The sequence below is a fragment of the Takifugu rubripes genome, chromosome 1, assembly GCF_901000725.2.
Source record: "Takifugu rubripes chromosome 1, fTakRub1.2, whole genome shotgun sequence".
Lineage (NCBI taxonomy): Eukaryota > Metazoa > Chordata > Actinopteri > Tetraodontiformes > Tetraodontidae > Takifugu > Takifugu rubripes.
In genome coordinates this window covers 14,571,343-14,583,819 of record NC_042285.1, presented here as the reverse complement: position 1 = coordinate 14,583,819, position 12,477 = coordinate 14,571,343, and the positions used below count along the sequence as shown (strand labels likewise).

The 12,477-nt window shown below is 45.7% G+C and overlaps 1 protein-coding gene across 1 annotated transcript; it reads right to left on the bottom strand.

The window, feature by feature from the left end:
- Positions 1-222: 222 nt before the first annotated feature.
- rftn2 (raftlin family member 2) lies at positions 223-9,606 on the bottom strand. Its single transcript, XM_003961697.3, has 9 exons — positions 9,150-9,606; positions 3,698-3,878; positions 3,245-3,353; positions 2,957-3,131; positions 2,663-2,881; positions 2,106-2,212; positions 1,854-1,957; positions 1,699-1,780; positions 223-1,614 (listed from the first exon to the last, which is right to left on the bottom strand). Exons 1-9 carry the CDS (start codon positions 9,286-9,288, stop codon positions 1,414-1,416), a joined length of 1,317 nt encoding a protein of 438 aa, XP_003961746.1. The 5' UTR covers positions 9,289-9,606; the 3' UTR covers positions 223-1,413.
- Positions 9,607-12,477: the final 2,871 nt, after the last annotated feature.

Genomic DNA, 12,477 nt, shown 5'->3' with positions numbered 1-12,477 from the left:
TTATTTTTTATTGGAATCTGCTTAAAAACCTCAAGATTCTAAGTTTACAGGAGCTTTTGATGTTACTGGTGAGTTCTCCCAACCTTTATTCTAGTCATGTCTCTAAATGTCCTTACTTCAGTGGGTTCTAGTGGTTTTTTACCTCTGTTTTCTGTTAAATTACTTTCCTTTTGAGTCTTGCTTACTTTGCAATACCAGGAAGTGAAGATATGAGACGAGATATCAGAACCTTAAAAGTTTATGTAAAAATACTGATAAAGAAACAGCATGTACAACTAAAAATACCCTGACTGGGGGGCATATAGGTGATCACGGAAACCATCAAGGAGATGCATTCTTATGGTTCCCACCCCAAGTAAAACATGCATTTACAATAAAGGTTTTGAAATCAGAGAGACAGAAAAAACATTCAGTATACATAAACTATCTGACATCTAATGTGAACGTAAAAAAATCGAGATGACCTTGATATCTCCAACATCCGTTCCCCCCTCACGGCACCATCGTCCTCCCAGCCGCACAAAAACCTGAGTCTGACTCTTCTGCAGAACTTCCTTTTCTTAAAAACAAACGTCCATTTGTTTCACTGGATGATTTTCTTTTGGTACCTTTTGAGTTACGTGACTGGAGGGATCGGACTTAGACAGAACACGAGCAAATAAAGGGACCAAAAGTGACCTGCAAACATGACCAAAACCACCCTTCCACTGCAACCTTTCTGACTGGGAAGGGGGAAGGATTTGATATCACTGTAGTTATATTTTTGAAGTGTTACTTGATTAAACTAGTAAAATCAAAATTAGGAAATATCCAAATAATATTAAATAAATAACCGATCATGTAAGTTTTACCTACAATTGTTACCAGTGATGCCTTCAAAGTTGAGGACGTTCAAATTGAGAATTTCAGCATTTTCTCACTGCAACAAAAAGATAATGATTGCTTTCATTAAAAGGCGGCTCCTCCTCCTCATCGTCGTCATCATCATGGGTTACTGATGGACAGCTAACCACATAGCTCCAGTTTATACTGGTTTTCTGTCTCGCTGCCCTTGCAGGCTCCTTATCTAGGCCGTCATGTCAGAGGTGATAACGCTCGGCTTAAACTGTTCCCTTCGCTATCCTGCAGATTTACACAGGTGCTGTGTTCAGAACAGTGAAGGGAACGCGTCGGTCGCTTCACTGTATTTAATACAAACATAATCGGACATTGCTCAACCAAACAGGCTGTGAGTTTTGCTCTGGTCCCATAACATGCAGAAATCTGTTGTCTCTTTAAAGAATGTGATATGAAACATTGGTTAAAAAAATCTCATGATGCCTTCAGTAAAAAAATGTCATCAAAAGTGCCGCAGTCTTCTACGTTAAAGTTAGTGGGGGGGGGGGGTCTCCCTGGAGTCCTGTGTGGACGGTCTCACATACAGGTGACCTCAGACGTCCCCTCATCCTGCTCCAGGCCGTTTTCATCCATGTAGGAGAGGACGCTGGGACGTCCTTCTCCGAACATTGGGAAGCGCCTGCTGCCGCCCACGGCTAGGGAGGATTCATCTGGCGGGACGGGGTTGCACAGGGCCCGGCTGACGGAACTGGACACGTCGCTGTGCACCGATACAACCTGCACACGCAAGCAGAAAGCAGAAAAGAATTCTAGTCAAAAGGCCTGATTTCCTGAGCCGTTCGGTCTTGACTCATCCCTCACCGGGTTCTTGGGCTTCCCCGCTGCCTGACTTCGGACCGGTCTCTGCAGAAACACGATCTGCTTTGTGGCCAAGTTTCCATCACTGCAAAGAAAGGCTGCTGAGCAGAGCCGAAAGGCCGACCGGCGGGCCGGAAGTGAAGCTGCGATCCGCTTACCTGTCGTGTCTCATGATGGGGGTGGGCAGCACACACGTGAGTAGCCAACCAAACTCGGCCAGGGTGTGGAGGAGGGGTCCGTAGTCTGTCTTCATGTTAGAGCTCTGCCAGGAAACATCAGAATTAGGCGACATGGCGGCGGGGTCAGTGGGGCAGATGGACTCGCTGCCCTGGTTCGTATCCTTCCCAGTCTGACGGCTCGTCTTTACACTGCTGCGCACGAGCGAGTGCACGCCAGAAACCTTCACTGACCTCAATGACGGTCCACTGCTCTACGACTATGGTGTCGTTGGCGGGGGGAGAGGGGCTCCTCTCTTCATACACAAACAGTCCCTCTAATGACCGAGGCACCGGCTCGCCTGGGAGAAACAGGAAGTAGAGCATCTATTTTGATTACATGAGAAAGATAAAAAGGCCAGAACTCTGAGTGAGGCTCACACCCGTCACTTACATTCTGTTGGAAGTTTAAAAATAAAACAAGTTTATAACGTGTTTGTAGATTTCACCATAAAAAACACTAAAATTACTATCCGTGAAAATACAGCTGGGCTGTACGGAAGTCTAAATTGTCAGAGGGCTATTTTTAGGTGAATAACTTCCACAGTGCTCCTGTGTTTACTCCAATATCCAGAACCATCTGCAGCTAAGACTCATCACCGCAGCTTCTAATGTAATAATAATAATAATAATAATAATGTAGCTGGCAGCTGTATGATTATGAAGCAGTGATTTCTCATCACATCTTGATTCCCATCTTTAACATTAAATCAAGGTCAGACAGACAGGGACATCATCAACATCAGACAGACCTTTAGGTGTGTCCCAGTAGACGAAGGAGTCCACCAAAGACCAGCCTTTACGATAGTAGGTGGCAGTCAGCTCCAGCCAATCCGCTTCCAGGGCGCTCACCACATGGCCCTTCCTGGAAACACGCATGGAGAGGGCTCCTTGGTGGTAGTGACAGGCCAGCGAGTCCAGAGGAGCGCAGCCCGGAGCCCAGGAGTGGAAAAATACCAGCAGCTTCAGGTCTAGAAGCGAAAAGTCAACATGGCACTTGAACAGGACTGAAGGAGTGGGAGCAGTGGCAGCAGCGGCTTCCTCACCGGGACTGTGGCTGTTCTCTTCCAGCTCTCTGTCCTTTGCTGGCATCCCTGGAGGGCTGCCCGAGGGGGAGCGACAGCCCCTCTTTGGACTGCTCCGCCTGCTGTTGGTGGTCCCGCTAGCCTGCTGGAGGACCGAGCCGATGAACCGGACCCCCCCTCGGGCGCTGCTGTTGACCTGCGAGAGTGAAGTCAATGAATAGAACGGTTTGCCAGGAAGCTGGTGTGTTTTTTTAAAAAAAAATGTAATAGTTTAAGTTTACAGACAGAGGTGCAGCAAACACCACTGACCCTGTCGATGAGGGCTCTGACTGTGTCGCCCGTCAGAGACTCTCCGGGCAACATCCACTCCTCCACCCTCAAAACCGGCACGCTGTGGCACATGGCTGTTGGCTGCTTACTGAAACCCCCACACACACACACACACACCAATGTTTGAATTCATTTGTCAGCTCATAATGAAAATAACTGCCCACAAACAAGTTCAACCACAGGAACGTACATTGCGCAACACCTATTAAGTCCTCTTGCACAACCTTTTGTTACCAGCCTCCAGTTACATTTTTCTCTCTACTGGTGCACAAGTTAACTGAAATTTTCCAGTTGTGACCTCAATGTGGGTTATTCAAATGTAGTGATAGAACAAAGACCCAAATCTTTTGAGCGGCTGTTCTTATTTTAGACTTTTAACTATTTTTTTTTTTTAAAAATCAAAAAAAGAAAAACAACATTAGACGTGTGTACCTGTGTCGGGGCCGGACCAAGATGGCCCGATAAAGCAGGCTGAAGGGCAGACAGCGAGTTCGACCCACAGACAGGATGATGGGGTGCAACGCCACCATGACGTAACCCTGGGTGTAGTAGGGCAGCAGGGCCTGGGGCAGCTCAGACAGGGAGGAGACATACTGAACTGTGGGACGACTTCCTGCCGAGATGGACAGAAATGTGACATTCATGTTACAGGAAGATTTGTTTTAGTGATGGGCTTTATAAAATAGGATTTTTATTCGTTAGCCTTTTCATTCTGGACAGTGCAATTACTGAAAATTGTGTTTACGCACCAGTCGTCGTTGAGTTTACTGCCCCCTTGTGGTGACTTTTAATAACCTTTACTGTTTTAAGGGTTTGAACCCGCTGAATAAAGACTCTCACGCACGCATACATGCAGGCGCTCGCGCGCGCACACACGCACCCACCCTTCGTCTTTATTCAGTTAGAGTTAGAGAATTAATTACAACCTTGCATGCAGCAGCAAATGCCACGAAACATTAAGACACCCCAGCTCACAAAGTAGTCAGAAGTTTCATCTTGTGCCCATGTTTATATATCTACTGGATGTTTTTTTCTTACTGGCATAACCAAAAATGTATTCAAGACACAGAAGATGAGGATTGACTGGTTATGACCTGGGTTGGGTGGGGGGGGGCTGCTCAAAACTCTTAAAGTGGCAGCAGGAAACTGGGTTCACTCTGATGAGTGCTTTTTCTGATTGTGTTTGGTGTCATGATGCTGATGGCAGGAAGCAGGAAGCAGGGAGCTGTATGCCTGCTCCCATTTTTTCCTTGATGCACTAACACTCATTCCTCAACACACACGCACGCGCGCGTGCAGAAAGGGAGAGAATTCCCCAACCACATCCCCCATCATTCTCATGGACAAACACCCTGGAGACTGTGGGGACTTGCCTTCATTATGGGACCAGAACCTCGCTGAACCATTAAAGGAGGGGCTGCATGAATGCAGAGAGTTTACTGGCGTTCCAGCGAGCGTGAACCACACACTAAACACCAGAAAGGAATTCAAACGTAACCATTTCAAACGTGGTGACTGGGAAACACAGATTCTTTCCATACATCTAAAGACTTTCTTTCCTTCTGAAAGTAAGATCCCAACACGGATTACTGGACTGTCCATGAGTTATTTTTTAAAACTTTTTACCATAAAACCCTCCAACAGAGAAACTGAAATAGAAACGCTGCACAGGCCCAGTTCAGATTCGGTGCTTGGTGATGGGATTCAGTGTTGGGAGTTCTGGCCCCAGGAAAGTGTTTTCATTTCAAGAAGAAAACATTTAAGATTACCAGTGTTTTTAAATGAGTAATAAAAGAACAAATCAGATTATTTTACAGTTTTTTTTCTCTTTTTTTTTTTTTAGTCACAAAAAGCCAGGCTGTCCCAATAAAGAAAACGGTCCCCAGTGCAGCCACTGGTTCCCAGGATGTTGCTGTGGCACCTCATGAAAGCCCTCCCTCTGCACGCTCCCCGCCGCCACCGCCGATCCTCGCACCCCTCCCACTCTGCCCCCGTCAGCCCACACACTGAGGCCTCTGTTCAGGGCCGTGAGGGGAAATAAAAGAGGAGGGTGAAAAATAGTGTGAAGGACAGGAGGTGAAAACATGAGCGGGGGGGGTCCGTGACAACTGTGGATGTGAGAGCTGAAAAAGAAGGACCTGAGAGGGCGTCTGCATGTTTTTGGTGCATCTGTGGCTGTTTGTCCTCCAGTTTCCCTCCGTACTTCAACAAAGTGGAGGTTTTAGAAGCTGCAGCTCCACCGAGCGGCGCGGTTCCGCCCGAGACCTTTCGGTGCATCCTGGACGTGCAGCCTTTATTCCGCTGCACAGACTGGACACACATCTGTACGGGGAGAACCCGCGTGACCGAGCAGGATGCAAACATGAGCGGCGCCTCTGAGCTGTCAAACGACTGTAGGTCCCCGACATCAGCTGTCCCCTCAATCAACCATGAAAGGAGGCCTTGTTGCAGCGCGACACACTTCCTGGACTATCTAGGTGCCTCTGAGAGAGACTGCCGCTCCAGTTTTTAAATAGGGAATAAATATTTTCAACGCGGAGCTCATATGTTAACAGTGCTACATGGAAAAACGTGATTCTACTCAGAGAGGACAGGGTAACTTGCCAGGTTGCCCTTTAAATCTCTTCTAATTTCAATAATGGAAATACTGACTTTAATCTGAAATAATCCATCATACGGCCTTCCCTTCTCAGATTAGGCAGAGATTACAAAGATGTGTGCGTGGATCTGGAAATAACAGAGGACAGGAGAGACAGATAGGTTCTCTTCTGTAACTGGGACAGTGTGCAGGACCTCTGCTGGGTTCACTGTTCAAACCAGCACCGTATGTAAATATCAGGGATCCCCACCAGTCGGCTGAAGGAGCCTCTTGGATGAAGAGATCCAGTTGACCCATTTCCAGATCAAGAGAGGACTCTGGATGAGCACGTTAAATTGTCTCTTCCTCCACAGATCATCCACTGTTCTTCCATATTCCATCTTATTCCTGTTACACACGGAGTCCATCCCAGCAGTTACCGGGCAGGAGGCAGGAACACACCCAATCTGTACGGGTCCCAAGCCCCAATGTTCACCATCACGGTAGATGGACCGATGCAGACATGCAAGTTTGAAGTGAAGAAATAAAAGATCTTTCTTTCAATAAAAAAGCACCAGATGTGGTTTTGCATCTATTGGGCTAATTACATCAAGTCTTTAGGGCTGGCTAATTGTTTGCTAGTAACAAGTGTATACTTGACATTTATTTTCTCATTTGCATCACATTGTGGGGTGAAAATTGGAGTTTATCAGTCACCTTTTGAACTGCAAGTACCGGTAATCAGGATTAGTCACAGCAGCAGTCCTTTGGCTAATCTGGTCAAAACTGGACTCATTTGACAGCACTAATATGAACGCAATCAATTGAAAATCAAGCCACGACAGGCCTTCACTTCTATTTTATTTCAGCATTTTGCGTTGCCATTAGTTCTCCAGCACAGACACCATTTCCTTCCAAATAGGTCACAGTCAAAACTGTCTGAGGACCAGATGTGCAGATTATCCCAGAAAAATGGCAACTCTGGCCATCTGAGATTACTACACATGTTCCAATTAGATTCTATATTACAGCAGGTAGGATTATTCTGAGGGGATATTGCATTTGGCCTGTATGTGTGTGTGTGTGTGTGTGTGTGTGTGTGTGTGTGTGTGTGTGTGTGTGTGTGTGTGTGTGTGTGTGTGTGTGTGTGACAGGCCAGTAGCAAAAGCAGGAAAAGCCCATGTGTGACCTATTTTAAGACCGGCTGATTGAACAGCCTTGTTGCTGGGAGACGCGAGACACTTGGTCGTACAGTCTGACTTCATTACTAAACATCGATGTAAAGCAGCACCTAAATCATCGACTGAACTCATCAGTGAAACCCCGGCAGGTAGAAAAGCCGCTGCAGCTACAGCGACAAGTGGATTTTAAAAGGAGTCACGTTTGAATTCAAAGGTACCGGTACATCTTTTGAAAACCAGCCACCTAATTTCTTATCTGTTGATATTGTTTAGAATTTCATCAGTACTCTTCAAGGTGAAATGCTCTGAGCAGAAGCAGGTACTGATCGGGAGAGGGAGCATTGCTCCGGGGCAGCCTCCAGCCTGCCTGTCCCTTGACTCAAAGGCTGGTGGCGTCCTCAGGAGAAGCACGGCCTGAATCTGGAGCAATAAAGTAATCGACATGAGCAAGTTTTCCTTGTGTTCCAGTCCCCAGACCACCAAAGAAATGATGGAAATGTGTGTAATATTACTACTTTAGGAATATAAACAGCCATGTCTGCTTTCACTTTATTGTAGAAGAAACATTTGTCTGAGTTATTGTAAATAGGGGCCAGGCAAATCTCGTACCCCAGACCCTGGCCTTTCTGTTTGGAGTTAACAAGCCTCTCCTCGGGCCTGTCGCCACTCCGCTGGTTCTCTGGTTCCCTGCCATAGTCTTAACACAAGCACACAAGGTTGACCAGACTCTAAAGTGCCTCTAGGTGTGTGTGTGTGTGCGTGTGTGTGTGTCTCCTGTGACGGACTGGTGACCTGACCGGGGTGTCTGCCTGCCTCGGGCCAGAGGTCTGTGTTAGCTGCCCCATGAGCCTGATAAAGAATCAGCAATGGCACAGAGGACGGACAGACGGACGGATGGATGGATGGAAGGATGGATGAATGGATGGATGGATGGATGGACAGACAGACGGATGGATGGGTAGATGGATGGATGGATGGATGGATGGACAGGTAGATGGATGGATGGATGGATGGATGGATGGATGGATGGATGGACGGGTGGATGGATGGATGGATGGATGGATGGATGGACGGATGGACAGGTAGATGGATGGATGGGTAGATGGATGGATGGATGGATGGACGGATGGACAGCTAGATGGATGGACGGATGGATGGAAGGATGGATGAATGGATGGATGGATGGATGGACAGACAGACGGATGGATGGGTAGATGGATGGATGGATGGATGGATGGACAGGTAGATGGATGGATGGATGGATGGATGGATGGATGGATGGATGGATGGATGGATGGATGGATGGATGGACGGGTGGATGGATGGATGGATGGATGGATGGATGGACGGATGGACAGGTAGATGGATGGATGGGTAGATGGATGGATGGATGGATGGACGGATGGACAGGTAGATGGATGGATGGATGGATGGATGGACAGACAGACGGATGGACGGGTAGATGGATGGATGGATGGATGGACGGATGGACAGGTAGATGGATGGATGGATGGATGGATGGATGGATGGATGGATGGACGGGTGGATGGATGGATGGATGGATGGATGGATGGATGGACGGATGGACAGGTAGATGGATGGATGGGTAGATGGATGGATGGACGGATGGACGGGTGGATGGATGGATGGATGGACGGGTGGATGGATGGATGGGTGGATGGATGGATGGATGGACGGGTGGATGGATGGACGGATGGACGGGTGGATGGATGGATGGATGGATGGATGGATGAGTGGATGGACGGATGGATGGATGGATGGATGGATGGATGGACGGATGGATGGATGGACGGAGGGTGAATATACTGCAATGTTCAGCCCTTTGGCCCAGACATTGTAAAAAGGTCAAGCGTGTCGTCCACTCTAGAACCTCCTGGAATATCAACTAATTGTAAAACATTGAGGGAAATGACTTCAGCTGGTTGTTCAGTTAAGACTGAAATGTTTCCTACTCTGTTATGAATATTTCTGTCAAATATGGTCGCGGGGGGGGGGGAACTCACTGAAATACTTCAGTGAGTTCGTCATCAGCTCTGACTTGTTTGTTTGCGGTCATCTGTGATCAATAAAATCCCACTTTTACAAGTTTGTTATTGCAACCTACCTTCCAAACTGAAGTCGAGCAGCACGTACTCGTACACGCTGTCCGTTCTGGTCTCCACTTGTGCCCTCTTCAGCGTGGAGTAGATCTTCCCGGGGCTGCTGTCCTCTGGCTCCTCCAGCTTCCGTAGCCCGCAGCCCATGATGTCTGAGGGGCCGACAGCCAGGCACTCAGCACCGGGGGAGAGCGGCGCCTTCCCTCGCTCCCCCTCTTTCTCTAGCTCTCTCTCTCTCTGACACGCACGCGCACGCTGCTTTCTTCTGAGATTTACCGGCTCCGCTTCACTCCGCCGCGGTTCGTTTCCTCCATGTCAGCGCGCAAAATGCAGCGCGAACCCCGCAGAGAAGATCTGGAGTTCTAAAGGGAATCCTGGGAAAACTCCCGGAGAGGTGCAGTTAGCGCAGGGGAGCAGGAGGAAGAACGTCCTGCCTGCAAAAAAGAGAAAAGTTTCCATCAGAATCAAGCTAGACTCAGGGAAATACAACTTCCGCTCGACTTTCAGATTAAAGTTCAACATCCGGCGCCAAGAATCAAAAGCAAAACCTCAAACTAAATATTTTAATTGTTCTCTAATTGCCAAATGGCTCTTCCGGTTACTGCTACTTTTTCTCATGCCACGATTGTGGGTGAGACGATTGTTTTTTACTGCACTTAATATGTCAGATATTTTAGCAAATCTTTTCCCGTTTGGGGTTTTAGTTATGAGCTCATGGAGGCAATGAGCTGTATTAAAGAGTGACTTTTATTGCTCATTACTAGAACATATTTTTATTTACGGTGTCCTTATAATGTGAGTGTTTCTAATTTTGTGTAATGATTTTATTTTCTGCATATTGTTATACAGTGGAAAATTTACTGCTAAGAAACCAAAAAGGTTTTAGTGGCACTCAATTCACTATTTAGTAAGAACCAGATGATCTGAATATTAGAGATTTAACTGACTAGCTTTAATGAATGACACAAGTTGAAGGATGTTTTTAATCAACAAGAGTTTCTTTCCACAACTCATGGTAAATGTTAAATGTGCATCAAACGTCTATCACTTCAATATTAAACATAATCAATAGAATTTGTTTTGAGCATTTTTATTGTTATTTGTGACTTCACTTTAGGGGTAAATTGCTACTTAGTAAGCAACATTCTTGTTTCTGTGCTCTGGTACATTTACATCAGATAAAAGAAAACCCTGAAAAGACTCCTGAAATCTCTAAATCAGAGAAAGATACAAATCATTTGAGTATATCATCTTTAACTCTGTCTTGTCAGTAACAACTGAAGAATAGACACTCTTTAATATTCCTATAGTCATCAGTAGAAACTGAAGTTAATTGGAAAGTGCATATCCTCTCACACAAAGGTCAAAGGTGAGTTCATCCATAGGACAATGCTGCCCCCAACTGGTCTGTATTTGCAATAACGGTCTCAATGTTAGTAAATATAATAGTGTGAATAATGTCATTTTCAAAATGTGTAAAACCCCATTAATCAAAAAAATACAAACCCAATGGCAAAATGTGAGGAACTCTCTGACCAGAACTGAGATGTGTTTCCATGACAGGAGCTGCTTTTCCTCAAGGCTCATGGAGGGTTCCTCAGTCTCGTTCTTTCTTTCCCATTTAGATTCTTGCTGATTTTGCTTTATGTTTAACCTTTTGACATGACCATATACGGTCCATATCCTTAAAAACATATTTTTATTTTATTCTAATCTACCATTAAAACAACGACTTCTATTTGTGGATTTTGCCCGTATGCGTTACTGTGAATCACTTGGATCGACACCCTTGTTTGCGACCCCCCCTCCTGATTCCAGTCTGGATCCTGGATAGCCTGTCGTGAACCTTTGGGGTCTATGTTGATTGAGCGTTTCTCTTAGAGAGGCGACGCTTGTGTCTTTCACCTGACCCCCTTCCCAAACAGTTGCAGAAGCCATATCTAACCTCTGACCCCACAGCCCCACCTGGACCTTTGACCCGCCTTCATTCTGACCAAATCTTCATTGATTTGCACACAACAGAATCAGATGTGAACCCGTTATTGAGTTCTCACTAAATCAAACCTAACGATAAAAATATCCAATAATAATCATCAGTATGGATGCATCTTGTGAACAGCCACTATTACAGGACAGCAGATAAAAATTTAATTAACCACAGATTTATACACGTTCCCTTAGTTCAGGTTTCCTAAACAGAAAGAAGCAATTTGATAATTCAGTTATTGACAGATGTGTTTATGGAAACCACTTTTAGAAAATGACTCATATTTTCCATTAAAATAGTTAAAATATGTATTGTGTGCAAAGACATTCATTATGATGATTGATTAGATGAAAGCACTTTCACATCTCATGTTCGTGTCAGGGAGAGGAGCTGATTTAAAATAGGTGCAATATTCAGCTTTATGGCCAAGCATTGATGGAGCTGGGATGGCATCTAGTGTGGAGCAGGCTGACGCTTGAGGGAGTTTCAGGACCTCTGCGTTGTTGAGATCATTCTTGCACACAAATCCCAGAGGAAATCATTTATTAATCATAGGAAGAAGTGCTACCTGCACTTTACATCATCCAAACCCACCTTTGGAGAGATATTAGACGGGTATTTATAAGAGGAAATGTGTGAATGAAATATTAGGTTCTTATGATCCACATGATCACTAAATCAATTCACAAACATAAGGAAAATCTGTGCCCAGCCGACGATTTGCATTTAAGGAACTCAGTGCTTCCAAAATGATGCGCGTCGCTGGCTGTAACCGCCCACCTGCTGGGATTCATGAGCCTCACTGGAGTCATGTTGGGAAACTATGTTGAGCTAATCGAGCCAAGAACGTCCTGATTTCACGATGCATTCAAGGTTTACTATAGAATTTAAAGAGCCCATTTAGAGAATAACGGGTCCTGATGTCCCTCCCTTCCACACACACACACACACACACACACACACACACACACACACACACACACACACACACACGCACACACAGAGTTGCTGCAGTCTGATATGAGGCTCAGAGGTTGTTCTTGTTTGTTGGTCAAAAGACATTCTTATCATATCACACGTGTGTCCACACAGATCTGTAAGGGGATGTCTGCTTGTCCCAATACCACCTCTGTTTTTGCAGCCGGGTCCAAGTGGACTAACATCGTTAAAATGTTGAAAACAAGCTGGTTTGAAACAACTTTCTTATTCAGTCCATGCAGGAGTTGTTAAATTTATTCTGGAGTTGTGGCGAGCATAATTTGTTATGTTCTGTTGCAAATATTGCCATCTGTGGATTTGTGTACATACACACTGAGGAGGGAATAGTATATATTTGTAAGAGCATTGCA